Source organism: Homalodisca vitripennis, chromosome 5, assembly GCF_021130785.1.
Source record: "Homalodisca vitripennis isolate AUS2020 chromosome 5, UT_GWSS_2.1, whole genome shotgun sequence".
NCBI classification, from domain to species: domain Eukaryota; kingdom Metazoa; phylum Arthropoda; class Insecta; order Hemiptera; family Cicadellidae; genus Homalodisca; species Homalodisca vitripennis.
The window spans coordinates 154,673,674-154,696,314 of NC_060211.1; the positions used below are offsets into that span (position 1 = coordinate 154,673,674).

The 22,641-nt window shown below is 31.7% G+C and overlaps 1 protein-coding gene across 1 annotated transcript in view; it reads right to left on the reverse strand.

Moving 5' to 3' along the window:
• Positions 1–2,846: 2,846 nt before the first annotated feature.
• The window catches only part of LOC124363677, a 28,476-nt gene continuing 8,681 nt past the window's right edge, over positions 2,847–22,641 (reverse strand). The window contains exons 3-7 of the mRNA XM_046818936.1: positions 21,238–21,443; positions 15,399–15,534; positions 11,113–11,246; positions 4,344–4,560; positions 2,847–3,076 (exon numbers count right to left, since the gene is read on the reverse strand). Coding sequence (XP_046674892.1) covers positions 3,006–3,076; positions 4,344–4,560; positions 11,113–11,246; positions 15,399–15,534; positions 21,238–21,443 — 764 coding nt within the window. The 3' untranslated portion in view covers positions 2,847–3,005. The remainder of the gene's footprint in view (positions 3,077–4,343; positions 4,561–11,112; positions 11,247–15,398; positions 15,535–21,237; positions 21,444–22,641) is intronic.

Below are 22,641 nucleotides of genomic sequence, written 5' to 3' on the forward strand. Positions count from 1 at the left end.
AGATTCTAGTGTCAAGTCTGTCACAGTGTCAGTTTCCACGTGCTTCACAAAGAGAGACTATGACAAATAGACAAAGATTTCCTAATAAAGTTCGAGATTTAATTGTGTTATCGACACAAAACTTAATTTAAAATTAGGTATGTGATAACCATGTTTTCTATTTACACATTTCTATTTTGTATGGTTTATACCACGTAGATTAATTTTTTCGAATATCTGAAAAGTGAATACACTTTTGCATTGTAAAACACGTATGAGAAATTTTATTGTTTAAAGATATAACTATAAAAAACCAACTAAACTATAGACTGCACCAAATAACCAGAAATAACGTTAAAAGTCAGAAAACCATGTGAAATAGACCATGTAATACACCTTATTTTACTTATTAATATTCCGCTTTTTCCCTTAAATTTCTGATTCCGCAATTCAAATCAATAGGTTGTTTGATGTAGTTAAAAATATGTTATGTGAGCTTGATTTCTTTATTTGCCCACTTGTTCGTTATTTGTTTCATCACACTTGTCTCTGTACATAACTTTTAGAAAAGAAACACTTCCTAAAAATATACAAATGACAGAATCGTAAATTTTATCTGCATCATTGTATTCTTGTTCTTCCTCAAAGTAGTATACGACTGAGGCAGCTAACTTTAGCAATTTCGTGGTGAAGGCATGCTCTGTTTTAAAAGGAAAATAAAATGAGGTACTTATGACGTATAGAAAGAAGTCTACATTGAGCAACTGATATGATTCTTCTTATTAGTATAGTTTATAATTTATAGTTGTAAATATATTGTTTATTTCAGATTAATTTCTGTTCTTGTTTATGTTAGATTTTTATACATACAAATACTCAGTATATTGTTTTTTCGATTATTGAATAGTGTAATACATTTCAGTTGATGAATATGGGGTAGTGAGAGACCAGTAATAAAAAAAGTATAACAAACCTAAATGGTGGACATCATTTCCGGAACCAATATTTAATACTTTTATTTTTTTGTGAGGCCTTTCGATAGCGAGGCTATGTTCTTCAGACACATCACAAAAAGTAGCCTATTAAATATTGGTTTTATGTTTTATGTAAGTTAACAGTAACCAATATAAGCTCCATCTACATCATTTCCGGACCAAACAGTTCACAGATAAACCTGGTGAACTGACGATCATCTGTTCGTAGCTGCTACCGCGCATTCTCCGGAGTTTCTTTCGTACTTTATGTGCAGTCGACTATAAATTAACTTAACACTCTTGATAACTGGAATTTATTAAAACATGCAATAATCAACAATACTATAAACTGTTTATTTAAAAAACAGATAACAGCAATGAATGTAAACAACACAATAAAGGTGTGAAATAAACTAAATGTGGTAATACATCTACGAAGAGGCATAGTGATACAAGTCTACGTCTCTCTGAAGTAGGGATATTAAATTCCTTCTGTGTATCTAGCTAATATGGCCCAACTTAAGCGAGTGTATTAAATTGCAAAACGAGTTAGAGAAGGTGGATGGAGGGAAGTTTGAGAAGAAGATTGCTCATTTAAAATACATGTCGCATCCACCCGCACAGGATGTTCCTCGGATGCATTAAACATGTTCAACTGTCCCACTTGTAATAGTAACTACCTCGATGTTGAATTTTTTAGTAAAACTTTCCCACTATGACGATTCATTTTAAAAGGTTTCCTTCAATTTTAATTTTTTTTTCGGTCATTTAATAAATATATTTTTCACATATATGATTAAACTAGGAGTATGTAAACCCACCTCATAAATTATAATTCATATTATATTTTTATAAACAAACAAAACTTATACACAATTAACTGTGGTTTTACAGACAACTGTGTTACTTCACTTACTACACAGTACTTCAAATACTAACTAAAACACGCTTTCCAAATACTTCGCTTACTCCCGTTAGAAATTAGTTATAATTAATTATTGGAGTTTATGTAACTGAGGAACCAAAGATAATGACACTCCACAAATGTTATGAGAATGTCATACTCATTAATGATTCATGTAATAAACTTTTCTTATAATTAGTAGCCTTCTATTGATAATTTTCAATGTACACGTAATCACGGAGGTGTTATGGGTTGTCTTATTCCATTTTTCAATGTTAGGCTGAGTCATATTGTGAGAAATAGGTTCCTATTTTAGCATTTTAGAAATATTGAAGTTTTTTGAAGATGGCGTAGAAACGCTATTTGTTATCAAATACTAATTTTAATCATGAAAAATAAATAGTAATATTTTTGATAAATACAAAAGTGGACGTGTCCAGTTGATAATCTTTTGTTCTAGCTGCTAATAGCATATGAGTTATATTAAAATTCATGAAACTAAAACAACTCATTTCATATCAATTTGACCATACAAATATATTATGAGATTATGCAAAATGTTCTGATCAGATTGATAAGATGTGCACTAGGGCGTTTTCAGAAGCTATAAATTTTCACGTGTTTCTCCTAATTCAATTGCTCTTTCCAGACATTTTATGGTCCAATCAACAGACATTTAGAGTAAAGACTTTAAGGTATTATCTTAAACTTAGATTAGGTAAAGGTGCAGACTGCGGATAAATAAACAATTAGAGGTTAGCTATTTTAAATGCACTATTTTAACGAATCCAGTGTACAACCATAATGCTGTCGATCTTATATCCTGCCAGTTATCATTTTGCAGTCATGTTAAGGGTAACCAGCTGTTAAAGAAAGTTATTCATACAAAATTTACCTTTTTTAAACTATAAAAAAGTTATATACTCTTACATTGGTAAATATACAAGTGAGTAAAACATATGGTCAGGGAAGAAATAAATAAAACTAAATACAATTTTTAAATAAGTTTATTTAACATCCTACAAAACATTGATAAATTACAGCAAGGAGAGGAAAAATGTACACGTAATCCTGACATTGACTGGGGGAAACAGTTAGACAGTCTGGAGAGTTCACAGCCATAGCGATAGTAGCTGCAGTGCCTGATGTTACCTGGAGTGTATTACAGCTGCCATCAGGGCCATCTGTAGTAGGCAAGTGAAGCTTGAGGCTCCGCCAGCTACAGGTAACAAATATCACAATTAACGTTCTTATAACTTACATTGAATGGTCTAAAATTATATAGTATGTTAGAGGAATTTAAATATTGAGATAGTACTTCCTTCTAAGCGTCGGACTTAGTGTTCAGTTATAGATATTCGCCTACGTTCAAATTCTTAACACTATATTACTGAGTGTACATTACTTTTTATCAGTATTGTAGTATACCAATATGTCATACTCTCCCAGCTTTACACTATACTTTCATTGATAAATTCTACGCACATATTTATAGTTTTGAAGCGTGAGTTTTAAAACAGTGAGTCTAAATTAATGTTACACTTTCTCGTTAAAAAATTCAACATGCATAAAAAAACTAAAAAATTTATATGCTACTTTTTTCTTTTTCCAACTAAAAAAGATGTTCGGTTCCTTTTTTTTTCTTATATTTGAGATAAATATTTAATTTTTGTGGGATTCAAAATTTTATCTTGATTGATTTAGCGACAGAGTTTAAACACCAATTCACGTTTAATATTTAAGAGTAAAGTTTAAATAATTATATCTATTATGTTTAAACATTCCTGTGATTTCCAGTGGAACTACTCAGTTATAATAAAGTTATGTTGAATGTGTCCGTCCAATACTTTGGTTTGGCCAGCCTTCTCCAACGTCTTCATATTCACTTTGCATTTTTTTAATAGTAATGAAAGCCCTTAAGCTTAGATAAACTATCAGAACAGTCCACAAGAGAACATAAGTAAACTAATCTTAGTTTCATGAAGACGAGGCGGTCTTCTGATTGCTCAACAGTCCATCAACTCCAAGACTTCACTGTCTGCGTAATATTTACTTCTTTTAATTGCCCTCAGTCTTAACTGTAGCCTACAGATTATACCAGGTCCTTGCTCAATCAGTTCGGCAAGTTTACAAAATATACTTGTTCTGAATGGTTAGACGAAAAAAAACAACAACGTCACTCACCAAATCTCGTTGGCTGTTATGATTGTCTTTTGTGATTAATATTAACCAGATTTATCTCAGTTTTACTACTAGTGCAAAAATTTCCTTTCAAAAACGGTATTTTAAATTCAAATTTTTAATTCTAATTTCAAATTCAAAACCTTGTGAAATTTTATAGTATTATAATTCTTATAATCTTTATTGAGTGTGAAAAATGTTCGTTGCATCCAGAGTTACGGCCAGATTCATTTTTTTTAACTTATATTCTAGTTTTATGGTGTATTTTAACACCAAAAAGACAGTAGAAATACCCAAATACTGACCGGCGGAGTTCTTGTTTCCAAGCACAGAGGCAAGGCGAGGCCGGTCCTCATCCAGCCATAGTTCCCGGACTGTCCGGGAGATGGAGAACAGATCGGCAACACAGCGCAGGCGCAGCTTGCCGCCCGGAAATCTAGCCGCAGACAGTTCCACTGTGAGACTTGCCGTCGTCACCGTGTCACTGGTGTTCCCGTGGTGCTGCAGGGAACTGGCCTCTTCCTATGTATTTTATTTAAGTGAATTAGTTGGCAATTCCTCATACATATTTGTCTTTATGAGTGTATGGATGAAATCTGGGCACATTAAATAGAAGTACACTTTTAAAAGTTCATTATTAATTTTACATAAATATTTACAGAGCATTGAAAACTCTTTCTGCCTTTAAATAAGACTCAATGTGTTATTTTCAATTTCAAAGGTCACAGAAATGGACTTTGTTTTGTTATTATCATCTAGATTGAAAATTGTCTCCAGCAAAGTAAAATTTTAAAATTTACTATAGATTCTATGAATATGTTTTTGTACAATAGGTGTCGCTTACAATATAAAAAACGCATTATACGTTTGATTTTACGGGTGCATCAATCAAATCAATATCCAACACACACAGAATTCATTGTTTTTTTTTTTTTTTTTTTACAGTTTTGTTCAATTCAAAGAGGGAACTATAAAAGACTTCATTGTTTTCCGGCACATACTTGTAGACCGAAACTTGTTTAGCCTGCAAGACTTTCTTTTAAAACGTCAATATGTACAGATGTTGTCAAAATAAAAAAACAATTTTTTTCGTTCTTTATTGTTGTAAAATACCAAAAATGAATTATATGATACAAAACGTAAACAATTACTTTGATTTTTGTTCTGTATATAGTTTTATTTCAATTATTATATTTTAAAAAATGGACATATAGTTAGTGGCCTACTCAAAAGGTAATATACAAACAACCACAAATAATATCCAAAATTTTCAATATTAACATTGATTTCTACTCAGACATTTTTTACTGAATGCTCTGAAATTAACCCCCTATGAGTGATATAATATTAGCTTGATAGTACATTTTTTATAATATAAAATAGCACATTCTAGTGCAGTTTTATGTTATTGATGTGTACCACTATTAATCAAAACAGAGATGCAGACGTTGTTAAGTCATTAAAACCTTTACTTTATAACACCAATTATTTTGTTGTATTTTTGGATATAAATGATTTCAGTAAATAATTTACATCATGTAGAGTGCGAAATAAATTTAAATATTTATTAATTATTGAATTAAAAATTAGAAATGCTGTCTTGTTATTATACGGATTTTGATTTAGCTATTAGTAAGGCAAACGTTTTCAGACAGTATACAAGCGCACTTTTTAAGAATAATAGATTATTTGAAAAACATATGACAGATGTTGAAGTAGTTTCCTGACAATTTTACAGACATATTGAATCTGTACAGTAGACTACAAAATTGTAACATTACCTTCATGAGTTTTTTTGTTACAGAACGAATAGCTTCTCTAACCATTGTCTTTGTTGCTATTCTCTGTAATAATTGAAAATTCGCCAGCGGAAACAAGACTGTATGCCTCTCAATTCGTATACTACAATGGGTACGCCACCGCTAGCGCTGTGCCTGACTTATGTAAGCGAACGTTGTATGAGCATCATCCACCTCATGTATCTATATTTATACAGTCCTTCATAATTTAACATCGTCTATTTAGTGTATTGAGTTTCTATAGTTCAGTGAGTTTCAAAAAACTTAAAAATAGTATTTATGCAAGGTTGAAGTACGCGACGCGTAATAGGTTCACTGAGGTTGCATACAAAACGTCAAATCTACTCTTGAGATGACAAATGTAAGAAATTTTTACATACTCCCGGCAGAAAAAAGAAAATACCTACCAGCCTACTGAGTGATAGGTTTCAATTATGCTATTCAAATCCTATGAATTGACATGCATCATCGTACAACTCATACTTGTCCATTTAGAACTTAAGTTTCATACAAAATGTAAAGTCTATAAACAAAATCCTTTTCAAGATAATAATAATAATACGAATTGTTATGTGTTACAGTGTTACGTGATTTACAAATATATTACACTGTAAATTTTTGTTGCCATTATGTTTGGCTGCTTATAACACCAATGTACAAATTTTCGCTAACGTTCATCCAAATCTTAAAGATCGATATGCATTATCATCAAACTCGATGTTGGTTATACAGAAATGCAGCTTAAAGCAGATGATTAAGTCTACAGATCACTTCTTGAGAGTACGTGTGGACAGACAAGCAGAAAGTCAGGAATGGAAATATCAATCCCCTTAAGTAATATACTGCACTAACGCTCTGCAAATAAAACAAACATACTTTAAATATGTCATACATTTATTGAATTGTAACTTAAAATATACATGTTTTTAATTTAGCACCTTGTGTCTAAATTAGCATTCTTATTGTATATTTAAAATGAGAATAAGCAGAGTATTTAGGGAACAAGAACGTTACAAAAACAAATTAAAAATACATATGTTTTTCATTCTGTTTCTGATACACAATACCTTAGAAAATAAATACCAAGTAGTTTAGTGCAAGTATCTATCTAGGTAGTTAAATCTTCGCATTCCTATAGTTTGAGTTGTAAGTTAATTTTCACTTTTTTATTAATTCGAAGAACTTCAAGCAGTTACAGTGAGGCTATATTTTTAAAATATATAAGAAATATTGGAAACGAACTAAACATATTCGTATTAAAAAAATGTCTGGATTGTAGTATGACTGCGATATATGCGATATGTATTAGAGGGTTGGATACAAGTAGAAGTAACATCAGTACTCAAAGACAGATGTTACGAACGCTGACTCGTCTTGTGTTAAATCGATCAAACATAAGCGTCTTTCCAATTGTCTTGTTTGCATTTTCTCTCTCCTAGAAGGATATATCAAAACTGAAACAGGATCATAATCTTGTTTCCACTTTGAGATAAGAATTGTGAATATAGAGTTCCTTATAGTGTGAATTATACACCATGAGAGGCTTATAAGCTCATTAAATCGTTTAGTACAAAGACCCCGATACCGTTAACGTTGGGCCTGACTTATGTGAGCAAACGTTGTGCGAGCCCCTGCTTTATCAACTGCTTGGAATGGTTTTTTTGTTTACTCTTCATTAACCCCATTGATATGAAACTAAAAGTTTGAATTTAATAAAAAACCACACCTAAAAATGTAAAAATTATGAATTATTGGCTTTTTGAGTATACGAAGTGTTTATGGAATATGTAAGATTTGTTAATTTTCACTTCATGTTTTTGTTACTAATGTTTTTACAGAGAAATGTGTTTATTTCTATGATAAAATAAGTATTTTTACTTTTTAGTACCTACATTTTAAAATATTTTCCATTTAATGTCGATTTTGAACTAAACTCTTTTATAATAATTTAAGTAAATAATACATAAATATACATAGCTATATGGGTATCTTCAAAATAATATAATATCTAAATTAAAGAATTCTTAAATTTATTTTTCCCTTACTTCAATATCAGTTCTTCTGAGATAACATATAATTCTTGTGTATATTATAATATAAATCTAGCAATTTATATTTAATTTATATGAACCAAATGTTTTCGAAACAGGGAGAGTTTATTTTGTGTATATTCTTAAAAAAAAGGTAATAACAAACATTATTTTGTGGTACTGTAAGATCCGATTCAAACTATATATTTCGCAAATTTAAAGACATTAAACCAATATTTTTATTTTATTGTACACTTAATGCCCTAATCAAGATCGTTAATTAGCAAAGTAGGCCGTGGTGAAGAAGGGTAGTTAATGTTGTGTTATAAAAATGCATATTTCTTGTGTAGAATATTGTTGACGTCTTTGGTTGGTTAAATTAAGGATTTCTTACTTAAATGTATCTCAATCTGTGGACCATAACGAATATTTTTTAGACCAATATGATGAGATCTTTAGAAGAATATAATATTTTATATAAAATTGAACTTTGAAGTTAGTTCTAACATTAGGGGTAACTATGATGTTAACTCACAGAATAAACAAACTAATTACAGTCATTATGACATTTTATCGCATGATACAGCTATACATTTAATGAAATCACATTGTTTGACTAGTAGGTAAAACTTTCGTTGCGTTATTTTATTGGATTATTTTTCTAATGACCTATTCTTGATTTTGTTCAATCATTCCTTTAAATTAAAGCAAATTTTAACATACTTTTACTCCTATCAAGGTATAGATACTGTCGATTTATAAGTGGAAGAATAACCATCAAAAATGCCTTTTTTAGCATCTATTTTCGTATACTAGGTATCAATTATAGATATTGAACTATATACGTACATAAACATATTGCCATATTGATACATCCATATTTCCAGTTCCCTGTATAACATACACACATACTAGTAGTCCCACAGTGCCAGACGAGCAGTCCTGTTACTTTGGCAACACTCACAAGAACCTATACCCACCAGTGCCAGATAAACTACCAGACAAAGGCGGCAAGCTGAACCAGAGCTCTCACACACTTGAAGAACGCCGAGTCGCCCATAACACGTATCGATCGAGACATTTGCTACATTCTGTGCCGAGTTATGCCTCTCCGCTGTCAGATATGTGCGTCACTTCTATCGTTCTGGCTATCTGTCGGAAATGTCTGTTAGCGTTCTTCCCATGCTATACATCGAACCTTTAAGCCTTCACGGGAGGTTTACGAATTCATCCTTCAATGAATAGTTATATTTTATACTCTTGAAAAATTATTGTAGTATTTAAGATCTTTCAGCGTATACCTTGAATTCAAGAAAATTTGTTTATAAGCTATTAATATTTGATGTTATAAATTTCATTATAACAGCTACACACAGAAATTAATTTTTTATAATAAAATGTTTACTTTTAGCCTACGTTACAGATATGAGACTATACTGTACACACATTAGTGTCAATATCTGCTAAAAAGCGACAGGATGTAACTGCTACGGAAAGGAATATATAAATCATCTCATACAAACACCACCGTTGTTATTACTCTAGTTATACCTTAATTATCTATCACTAATTAAATAAGTATTTTCCAATAATGTTCCATTTCAATAGCTGTTAAATATAATAGTTAGCTGATTACTGATCGGCAGCTAAACAACATTCGAATCAAAAAACTATTGGCACAGTTTTAAAAATACAGTATTTTTTTGCACATCGCAACACAATTCATCATCATTCTTAAAATAATTATTTCAAGTTTCTAGCCTAACCTAAATGATGCTTGACAGATATTTTAAATAACGTGGTGTTAGTCTCGTCAAGACTGTAGTAAGCCTTGCCGATCAGATGACTCGCCTTGAAAACTTTAATATTAGGAGAGATTTCCTAACATCTGCGGCATTGAGTTAAATATTTTGGGACCGTATAGACACAGTAACTGTTTAAACAAAACCAATCTGTATGTTCTATACTGAGGTCGGATTTGTGCATTTATTGAAAATTGTGTAAATATATTGATAACTTGACTAGTGTATTTTAAGTGAAGATTCGCATTTAGTAAAACCGTTAGTATTCCGCTACTCCGTCACAGCAAAATACACTTGGTATTAAAATTTTCATGTAAAAGTAACCCATATTATACTATTCTTATGAATTTTTCATAAAATTATTTTGGGTATTTATACTAGATTCAATGTGAGTATCCTTTACCTACATTGAAATAAACATGGAATTTATTCTAAGTGTAACATTATTAGATTAACTGCTGTTGTGTCCCCGAATAGTGCGATGTTGAACTATTGCGTAGCTATAACGGCCCAATCAGCATCTAGTTCCTACAATACAATAACAGAGACCTATAATGCTAGCTATAGTTCTGTGTACATTATCACCAATTACAATGCCTTTGTTTAACCAAAGAGATCTGCCACTCCGAAATATATAGCTGTTCTAATATCAAAAAAATTAAAGACGCTGATTTTAAAAATACAGAATGTCCATAGATTACTCATTCATATGACAGGTATCAAATTGAGACTCAATAATTGAGTTATTAATGTTGTTAAACTGCTGATTAATAACCAGCTTATTGTTGTATTTAACAGTGTAAAAAGTTAATTTTATTTTTTTATGACATATAGTCGAAATACATAGACAAATCAAATTAATTAAGGATCAATAATATTTAAACAATATATAATACATACAAAACATTATATTATATATACGAGTGTAAAATTATTTCGACAATTGTATTAATCGTATACAATCAGTAGTTAAGCATCATGAAGAACTTTATTAGTGCATTCTAAAAACCTTAACTATTGTTATAACTAGTTTGTTATAAATATATTCATAGAAAGGTATACCTATATTATGACATTTAATTCTTTTTAAATTATTAGATTTTAACCATTTTTATGGCTGCCATTTTGAAATATGACATAGTAGTTCTCTGTATTTTTTTAAATGGGTCTTAATTGGACTAAACATTTTTTTTTATTTGAATTTTATACTTTTATTCGACTTTTATCTAAATAACAGACAGATATGTTGTAAACCAAGCAATATAGGGCAGTACTTTATAAGACATTTTTTACTGTTTTGACCTTATAAATGAAATAGTGAAGTATGATAGAGTAATTTATGGACCCCCTTTGTATTTTATTACAGTAATGAGTCATACATACTTAAAATACTAAGAAATACTTAAAATTTTATGACATTTTAAGTATTTCTTTATAACAGACCTCTTCACCATTGAGATACCATGTAACATTGGCTGGTGGGGAGGAGGGGGGTGAGCTGCAGTTGGCTCTTAGTGTATCTCCTGCAGAGTAGCTGTTTTTCTCCAACCTAATAACAGGTTCTTCTAGAAGTTCATCTGGAAAATCGAGACATACCTCTGAATACCTCTTTTATAACAGTTTCCTAAGATCCCAGGAAGATGGGTCATCCACCATACTATTCGTATCCCCTTCCTTTATACAACCAACAAAGAAAGATTATATAAATTACAAACATTATAAATAAAAATTGACGTCTTCAATTAAATTTACGAAATAGTGAACATTTTTAAATTTCGTCATGACAATTTTGGAACTTAAAACGTACTAAAGTTAAACGTTATGTTTTAAACCTTTCAACTATTGCAAATAATATGCTTATTTACCAAATGTATCATTAGCTGTAAATAGGACAAATTAAAAGAGAAAATTTCTGAGTAGGAATAGAGGCTAGCTTGGCACTCGTTCAAGTATTTTGTGTACTTTACGACGTGGAGCTTCAGTTTACAGTATTTCTGGATTTTCCTGGTATTCTTGGTAAACTCGAGTTTATCGCTGTAGGCACTTCTCTCTACAGTTCAGGTGGTGTTTCCTTGTGGAAAATTTTCTTTCGTTTACTTTATATGGTATTATTATTCCTCCTATACATTCTTTATTTCGCACTCGCCGATGACTTGTTCGTATGTTGTTGTATACATTTACATTTCTTTAATCATAGAATGAAATGTATATCTTATATAACTAAAATTTAATATATATATATATATATATATATATATATATATATATATAAGTAGTTTAATGTAGACTGAATAAATTTTAAGACTAATACATTTTAGTTTTAAATATTTATTTTTTCCTCCAGTATTTTTAACTGTTGCCATCTGAAAACATTTCATTTTGTATCACATCGCTTATAAGAACATAATTAATGGAAAAATCAAATAAACATACAAGGCAAAAGCAGATAACAAACATTTTATAGTTGAAACCAAAAACTCTATCTCGTTTTATACCAAAGTTCTGCCGAAAAAATACTTTCATAAAATCAGAGAGAGTGTTCGATCATAAGAGAATAAAAAAAATAATTTATAGAACAAAAGTATTTCATAGTATCATTTTATCACACTGTCTAAATAAAACCCGTAAAAAGTATAAATAAATTTTAACAATAAAGACGTTTTCCAAGACTTTATTTAAATCATATATTTTGTTTTCAAAAATTTTCTTTAGGTTATTGCTATATAAAAATGTATTTTTATAAACCTATATAAACTAAATTTTATTGGTGCCTGGTGGGTGCAGACACGATGTTTATATGCAGTGACATGGTTGGTGCCTGCTCTTGTCGCCTACAACCTTCAAATACTGTATATCCTTCAGTTTCTGACTTAGAACTTGTTCTGTTATTTACCATTATTTTTAATTCTTTGTATGATTAACCTTAATGATTAAGTTTTTTGACACCTGAAGAAAAGAATACCTTTCAATCTTCAAAGGGTAAATAAATGTTTGAATCATTAACGATTGTAGAACAAAACCTGTTATCCTGTCAGTTTTGTTTTCAATCTATGTGATTTTCTTTTTATGTATTCATTAGGTCTGCATTCACGATGCTGTTTATAACTTTGATATTCTACATTTATACGTGTTTAAATTTAATTTGTATAATTTAAATGTCCCTACATTTTAGTATGCTGCGGGAATAACACCCGTAATAACCTAGACGTTGAGAACACTGAGTGCTTTAACACGTTCATATCTTTACACGATGGAGAGGTAATAAATCTCAATAATAACCTTGAGACAATATATTCAGTCAATCTTTGTAACCATTTTCTTCTGACCGTGTCATCCCCAAGAGTAGATTATTGCATAAAATAGATTTTCAGCCTTAATAGATTTTCAGTATACATTAAAGGCAAAACTCGTTTTGATACTTTTGTATTATTCCAGGATCCAATTTCCATAGTATAAGCACATAATCTTATTTTTGTAATGGATACAAGAATTTATCTTAAGTAATAAATCGACCACCAACCACACTTGTATTGGTCAGTGTTCAAATGAGAGTTCAAAATATGAAATGATTATATAATCATCAATTTTCTCATATCATATTTTCTTATCTTAGAATACTTACAAACTATCTTTAGACACGTAAATAAACGTGAAATTAGTGTCAGCTAATGATAAACAGACTCTTAGGGAGTTGTATTTCAGTTTCCGTATCAAGTTGTTTGACAGTTCTGTTACTCTTACTTATGTTTGTATCAAGCTAGAAAAAATTTAGTTTGAGAGAAAATTGTCGTTTCATTTTTATCACCCCTTTTATACCCTTCTATTTTAACTTCCAACAAAGCCATCGTGTCTGACGATAGATTTTTTTATTTGGGCAAAATTTCTTTGTTGATTTTACACGTTGTGTGCTTATACACTGATAACTGGCTCTCCACTTCTAGACTATAATGCTCTCAGTTTGCTGTCCATCTAGTTTCAGAAGGCGGCTTTTAAAACGTTAAACCTACATACATTTACACACGGTTTAGATAAGCACACTTATCTTGGAATTTATATTTTTTTAAACATCAACAGAGTAGAATAACAACGCATTATTACTTTTCATGTTCCAGAGAAAACAATGAAGCTGAGTCTATTGTTTCAACTTCTTTATAAATATATCGGCAAACCACTACCGGGAGGGGGTCTTTCAAATGATGGAGAGAGAAAGAGCAGAGGTAAAGTAATCTCCAGTTAACTGGCCCACAAATCACACTTAAACCAAGGGCGATGCTACACATACAGGGACAATGTATTATCTAAAATGCGTTGCCATAAACATAATTATTTATACTTGTTTTTATATGTATACTCCTTCAAGTGCGATTATACTCTTGTAGTATTTGTGCTTACCATATTTAAAGCAATAAAATCTAACTTGGCTATGAGTGGAAAATGTTATTTGTTTTTATCTTGTTTTATGTAGAGACTGTTTCCTTACTAAATATATATATATATAATATATATATATATATTTATAATATATATATATATATATTTTCAAAACGTTCTTATTGTGTACCTGTAGCTGTTATGTCGTGAACGCCATTGTGATTACCTCATACACTTTTAACTTCAACAATCGTAACTCGATTTAATCTATAATCCCAACTTAGTTTTGTCCAATATATATTTTTTTATCCTTTGCGGTTATACCAAACCGTCTAATGTATCTCATTTTAAAAAAAGGATAAATTACTGTGGTAAATTACATAATATGTAGGAGTAAATTGTTTTTTCTTGGTAAAAACTTTTAGTAAACATTTACTGAAAATGTTACTAAATTCGAATAAACTTATATATATATATATATTTATATATATATTATATATATATATATATATATATATATATATATATGATATAGCCATCAAAAACTGTGGTACTGATTTCGCACTTCAATAATTATAAAAATTCGTAAAAACTCTTAGCTAGAAAATCTGTAAAATCTTCTTAGTTAATTGACAGCAATAACACACCATTATGATCTATGTATCAAAAGATATATAAATCAGTCATTTACTCCCTCTTTTTTGACCAATGTTTTCACCCACTTTATTAGGTTGTATTCATTCATAAACCAATCTCCGAGCTAATTTCAGTATTTTGTAGTTAGATCCTCAATGTGAAAATTTAATTTCCATGTACCATGTATTGGATAGCTGTTCAAAAGCTATCAACTATTCTGTTGCATATAGCAGCAACGTAAACATTCATTGTTTTGCTTTATTTTCAAGATGTTAGTATGTCTGATTTGGACGAAATATTATTATTGGACTTTAACTGGATATTAGATGTTGATTGCCGTTTTTCTTTTGTTCACTTTTAAATATCTAGTATATGTATTTGGGATATTGGTTGCATATATTGGACTTAACAGTTGGAACTAACTAGTTCAGTTCACTTAGACTCACATTACACTTTATGGGCTTACTTTACCAGTTAAGTGCGGATTTCAATATTAACATGTGTAATCAATATGCACATTATTTATTTCACACAACTGATTAAACCGTTCAAAACTGATGAAAAATAATTCTTTTGTCATTCATATCAATAACAAAACAAAGGTGTGACTTAGTTGGATAGTTAAAACATATGGTCAAACTAGTAGGCTAGTTACACCTGACGTGCAAAGTAGTATGCTAAATAAAACTACTGAGCAAAGTAGGAAAAGTCTAGATACTCACTGACCACGTGCATGTAGCCTGAGACCACCTCGGTGTGGAAGTGTGGGGCGTCGCTGGATACCTCACAGCGGTACTTGCCGGACAAGAACTTCTGCACATCCCGTAACACCACCATCTCCGCTCCGGAGGCCACCACCTGTCAATATGCAAACGTCAGTCTCCTTTACTCGCTTTAGATGCATTCTCAATCTGTGTATTTATTCATATCTATGATAAACTAAATTGGAAAGGAAGAAAGACTTTACTTTTGCGTAATTTCTAAGGACGTCAAGGATTCTTTGTCTATAACTGTCTACGTTAATTTTGATTGCTATGCAAATTATATCGATGAAGGCTCGAAAAATAAATGTTTCTGTATTTATTTAATCTTGGAATTGAACCCTCCCAACGTTCGGTAGTATTAGCGTGCCATAAGAAACTGCAGACACTCAACTTCTAAACGTTGACAATAAAATGGCTAAACCGATCTATGTGGACATCCACGTAAAAGTTTTATCACTGAGACAAGAATGTTAGCAAACATTTACTTCACTTGACCTGTAAGGTTTTCTGCGGCAATTGAAACTATATTCCTGATGTATTAGAATGTGGACTTGAGGTCACCTCATGTAGAGATGTGCATCCAACTTGAGAAGAGATACAGGCCACTATCTCAGTCGTGTCATTTTGAAGAGAGCTCTGTTCCAGCCTCTACCACCCGAAAAAAGCATAGAAACGTTTCTCTGGCTTATCAAAACCTTACCTCTGGGGTTTTAACACTAATCTGAAGTGATAGTCAGCAATAGAGAAGGAAGATGAAGAGCTTTATACTTACATACTTTATTGCTTATTTACCACTTCATATCATGCACATTTGTGAGGTAAATGCATTAAATGGTAATAAATAATCACATTTTTTCTTTAAAAAAACAAGAAAACTGACAAAAGAGTTACAGAATATTTCAAATATTTCTTTGCCGAACAATGTTCGAGAGCCACTCAACGAAATCCTTGACACTCTTCAAACTTCTTTGCTTTCTCTTCGAAATATTATATCACTAGTTAACTCATTGTGGTTGCTGTTTATATTTTAGAACAATTTCATTTAACTCTTTGTTTGAAGGTTATTTTTGACGATGGAAGGATTTTGAAAGAAACAGGATTTTTCCGGACATTTGCCATCGTTCAGTGAAACAATAAATCAGTAACACTACGTTTCGAGATCTGCAATCTGATCTCTTCTTCAGGTAAAGAACTAACCTAATACATAATATTACAAACTAGGTTAAAATAAACAAATCTTACCAAAGCGTTGTGGCACGCCTAAGTCAGGAATCACAACCTACATGTTGTTTGTCAACTTCACTAACTCTATAAACATGCACTTAATAAAAAAACTATACAAAACACTAATCATTGAAACAGAACTACGGAATACAGGTCAAAATACGTCTTCATTCGTCTACTAACCACCTACGACTGACCAAAGGGGCTAGCCAATGGTAATCGTGACGGCAGACTAAAACAAGATGGCGGAAATAAAAAGGAAGGGGGACAGGAATGGGCCCTTTCGTTATTATTGGTTCATGCGAGATGAACTTCTTAAAACCATATTGTGACTCCGCGTTGGTTTATTACAAATATCTGATCCGTTTGATACTTTTGGTTTTCTCTTTAGTTCATTTTTTTAGAATTGGCAACCAAAGCGGCCTAATCTCGACTGATGGTTGACTGATTGGTTGGTCTGCCAATTTAATGTATGTTTGCCTCAATTAATTTCCCGATGTATTATGTTGGCTTCATCCCAATTCATATGATGGTCTTCGGACCAACAACGGTGTGCAATTTTTGACTTCTCTGCTAGACCCTTTCTCGTGTTTTCTTTGTGCTCTTTTATCCTTACGTTTAGTGGTCTTTTTGTCTCGCCTATGTATTCCCTATTGCAACTACATTTTATACTGTAAAAACAGTTTTTGGAATCCTGTGTGCCATTTTTTGGTTTTGTTTTTATGAGACTTTGTCTAAGAGTGTTGTGTGTTTTAAACGCGGTTCTAATGTTGTACTTTCTACCTACTCTTCTAATTTTCTCCGATAATCCCGGCACATAAGGAATTGACATAAACGCAAATTTATCACAATTCTGTATTTTTCTGACTCAGGAATTATTCTTCTGGTTCTTTTGCACTTATTTATTACTAATTGAGGGTATCCATTGCTTCTGAGATCCGATTCAACTTTCTTAAATTCTTTTTTTAATCCATCTTTATCTGAGCACAAGCTCTTTGCTCTATCAAACAACGAGTAGGCTATTCCTTCTTTGACAGATTTTTGATGGTTGGATTGATAATTTAAATATTTTCCTGTGTGCGTTATCTTTCGAAAAACAGTTGTCTTAAGGACATCCCTATCTCTTAATACACACACATCCAAAAAGGGAAGCTTGTTTTGGACTTACACTTCCATTGTGAGGCGGACGGAAGGAGAAATACTATTAATGTGATGCAAAAAATTATTTAATTCAATGTCTCCATGAGAAAAAATAACAAAGGTATCATCTACATACCTCCATCAAATCTTCGGTTTGAACTGAGCTGAAGCCAAAGCTTTTCGCTCAAATTCCTCAATAAAGATATTGGCGAAAATAGGAGACAGTGGAGAACCCATTGCCATTCCCTCATCTTGACGGTAAATTTTACCCTCTAACTCAAAATAATTGCATTGAGTGCATAGTTCTAACAGTTCCATAATTACTGGCACGGGAAGTTTAGTTCTATCCTTTAATGTTTTGGTCTTCTTTGAGACGTGATTTAATAATTCCGAGAGTTTCTGGATCTGGTACATTTGTAAATAGACTTCCTACATCAAAACTTACCAGTTTGTCAGTTTCAGTCAACTTTAGGGATTTTGACTTCTCTACAAAATCCCTGGAATTTTTTATGAAAGAGTCAGTTTTTACCTACCAATGGCGTTAAGATGTCCAAGAGGACTTTAGACAATTCCCTGTAAGGTGAATCACGAGAACTAATGATGGGCCGGAGAGGGATGGTAGGTTTGTGGATTTTGGGAAGGCTATACATATGGGGGATTTTGGAGTGGTGAGGAGTTAATTTAGATCTAAATTTATCTGAAAAAAATTCTTTATGTTTTCTTAAGGTGTTTGCTACTTTGCGTTCAAATGAATCAGTCGGGTCTTTATTTAAAACTGTATATTTGCCAGTATTTAAAGTTTCCGCAATCTTTTCTTTATACGCTACTGAGTCAAGTACAACAGTAGCGTTGCCTTTGTCGGCTGGTAAGATTTTGACCGTGTCGTCTTTCCCAAGGACCGACATGGCCTTTTTCTCCTCTATTGTCAAATTGGGTTTTGTGGGAGGAATTTTTCTGAGTAAAAGACTGACCTCACAACGAAACCGGTCACCCTGTTCCTCAGATAACTGTGAAACAGCCGACGACTCGATTCCAGTTACGAACTCCAGTGCCTTTACCGATTTTTGTACGACAGAAAAGTTTAAACCCTTGGATAAGACTGATATTTCCGCTTCATTGAGGATTTTGAAGAGAGGTTGATTACATTTTTATTATTTGCATCCGTATTCACCTTGCCATCTTTTAGGCAAATCACATTTTTTGGGCCTAATTGTTTCAAGTTTGGAGATTTTCTTTTTCTTATCTGTTTCAGAAACTTTTTTACATCTATTTTGGATGCTTTCGAGAATGTTGTTGAATTCTGTACCGATCAGTGTTTTTAATTAAGTTTTTTTTACACTCAATACTATTTTGGAGGAGGCATCTTTCACGATGATGATATGCAATAATTTCTTTAAGTAAAGATTTAGAAGCAAAAGACACCATTTTGTCGGCTTGCAGATATCTAAACGTAGTGTTACTGATTTATTGTTTCACTGAACGATGGCAAATGTCCGGAAAAATCCTGTTTCCTTCATCTAACTAATAGCTTAGTAATATTTACTACTTACATTTGGAAAATTAAATAATTGTTTTAATTTATCTGTAACCTAGTTTTATGCATTAAATAATAATAATACATTTATAAAATACATGACTTTAAATAGATTATGTAAAACAAATGAGAATTTAATGCAAATGAAGTATATATTTCAGATAATTACAGAACTGTAGATAGTAATCAAACAGGGAGGTTGACAGGTTATCTCTTGGTGACGTACTGTACTGGTGGTTAATCTGGGACAATAGTTCCTGTTGTTAGACTGTATAGTGGGCTACTGCAACTGTCACCTAACTGTACCACTATTTACAGCAGCTGTTGATGTGTCCTCTAAAACTATAAATATAAAACTTCGCCAGTTTTTGGTCCACAATATCATATGAAATGCATATGAAGACGATCAAATACGAGTAGTTTTTAATTGAATTTTCTGTAGTCAATCCTGGTGAATTTAGTTTAGGAGTTTCTCTCTCTCCTCTCTCTCTCTCTCTCTCTCTCTTCTCTCTCTCTCTCTCTCTCTCTCTCTCTCTCTCTCTCTCTCTCTCTCTCTCTCTCTCTCTCTCTCTCTCTCTCTCTCTCTCTCTCTCTCTCTCTTCTCTCTCTCTCTCTCTCTCTCTCTCTTCTCTCTCTCTATCTCTCTCTCTCCCCCTCTCCCTCTCCCTCTCTCTTTCTATTTTTTAATTAGATTTGATCCAAAATTTTTTTATTCTCAATGGCTTGGTTAGCATTTAAATCAATATTTAATTCATAGACAGAAACAAATTATATCCATAACTTAATTATAGTAGGATTTTTTGTTATGACAGCGGGAATATTCATAAAGGCTTACTCAAAACAATATTCGAACTCACTTTTTTTGAGTCTCAGGAAAATTTCTTTTTATACATAAAAGACGAACAATGCTCTGATGAACAACAGTAAACTTTTACCTCTATCTACTCACTATTTAATAAGCTAACTGTTGAATATATATACCTAATTTATTTATTTATATACTCACAGAGCTTTTCTCATATTAATTGTATTTAATGTTAAGGCTTGACAGAATATGAACATTTGTACATCAAAATATATGTAGTAAGAAGAGTAAAATGTAGAATGTGTTTCGAGTTTAGTATTCAGGCGATACTTTCGCCACTTTTAAAAAAAGTGTATAATATTGTTTTAAAAAACAAGCACAAATTTGAACAAATATTCAGTACATTTCCATCCATCAGTGAATCGGACATTTTTAACAATGGAGAGTAAATATTTGCCCGGATATCTAACATAACCACTACGCCAAAGCCCAGTGGGGCCACATAGGGACAGATGACATGTTTGGCTGTCGCCCCCCAGTTGTGGTATCGACCCTGTGACGTCAGAGCTTGCCTGTCAATCTGTCACAGGATCACTTTATTGTGTCTGGGCTCATCGGCTTGCTAAACCTACACTTCACATCGCCACACACGCTAAGAGTTTTGAGACATTAAAATAAAACAGTTTTAAGCCGTATTTTTAAAGCTTAATTTGTTAATGTTTGAAAAATATCTAATAGCAATATATCTATCTACTAGTTTTGAAGTACTAAAAGTACCAACCGTACATGATTAATTGCACATGCCTGCAACAAAAAACAAGAAGCCTCTCTTGTTAACATTAGAGTAGAGTTAAAATTAGAAACTAGAAAATAGTGTGCTGTTCCAAGTAAATAATTGAAATATTGAAAATAAAAAACAAATTTTAAAAAATTTTATATTTTATTTTTTGAAATTTAAAATATTTTAATATATTCCTTTTCGAGCTTTTTTACGGGTTTCCATGCATTTACATGCAACATAGAAGCATATTACAGACCATTAATTACAACCAATGACTCTTTTCCAACAAAGTCACTACAGAAAATGAACTTACATCGACATTGATTCCAGGCAGTGCGAAAACTCTGGTGTGCGGGACTTCCTTGAGGACGTACCTGAAGAACTCTTGTCGACCTTTGTACCACTTGACCGTGTAGAATTGGTCTCCCTCCAAGTCGTAGAGGCAGAGTAGGGAGGCGGTAGAGCCCGTGGGGACGGCCACAGGCATGCGGAGGGTGACGTCTCTCAGACCTCCAGCACCTGGTACATACAGATAGTTATAAGATTGTAATAGAAAATTGTAAACTTAAAATTTGAATCTTAAATGACCATATGATGGATTTTAAATAGTTTTAGGTTATCTAGTACACAATAACAACACACAATTAACACAATAATGCTCAAGCAGATTTACCTACTAAATGGGTTCTCATAGAGAGGAAACAAAGACATCAAATTTAGATAGAAAATGTATACTAATTAGATAGAAAATGTATACTAATTCAATTTGTCCAATACTCAATAATTTTATACTTTCGTTGCATCATCTCCCAATATTGATAGTGAAATGTTAAAAATAGTCTCCCAACGTTGGTTATTTTTTATTATACTCCAGTTTCTCCTCATCCAAGATAATGTAGAGTACGAAATAGGTCTATACATTTAATTTTAGATTGAGGAGATGAGAAAGCTGCAGGATGATATTTTGTAGGTTAGGGTTGAGGTTAGGATTATATTACATTTTTATTATTACATTTAAATATCTATCAGACTGCTTTACTTCTTTTAATAGCTTTAATACAAAGAAAATAGATAACGAAAATGCTCAAGTATATCGCAGCAGTTTGTTTAATAAGTTTCTTCCATATGTGTCCTAGTGTATTTCAACACCTTTCACGAAAGTATAATAAAAATTGACTAAATACCAGTTTTAAAGTTCTTTTGGTAGAATCTCTTACTCCTTTTCAATTTTTCAATTCCTCGCCTTAAACGTGAGAAGCAAATAAGTTATATTTATCTGTTTGGAATCTGTTACATTATCAATGTAAACGCTTTTATATTAAGTATTTTTAACTGTTTTTTTTTTTTACATTTAAATTATAAACTTCTTAAGTAACTTTGATCAAAGTACATGTTGTCAATTAACAATAAAGATTTTTATTTTAAACGTCTAAGTCTTCAGTGCTTCACGGTGAACGATGTGGTATATTCCTATTTTCCTACAGATAAAAATGTCGTAATACCTAAACATTTACAAATTTAATTAGTTTTAAATCAACCACCAGGTGCAAATTTAATTTCTAAATAACCAACAATTATGAACTACTTTGTCCTGGAACCGGTATACGAGTAACGCTGAACGTAGCAATTTTTTATAAATATTAAGCCTACATTTAAGCACTACGTTCTCACCAGATCTCGAAATATATAAGAATACAAAATGCACTGATATTCTTTA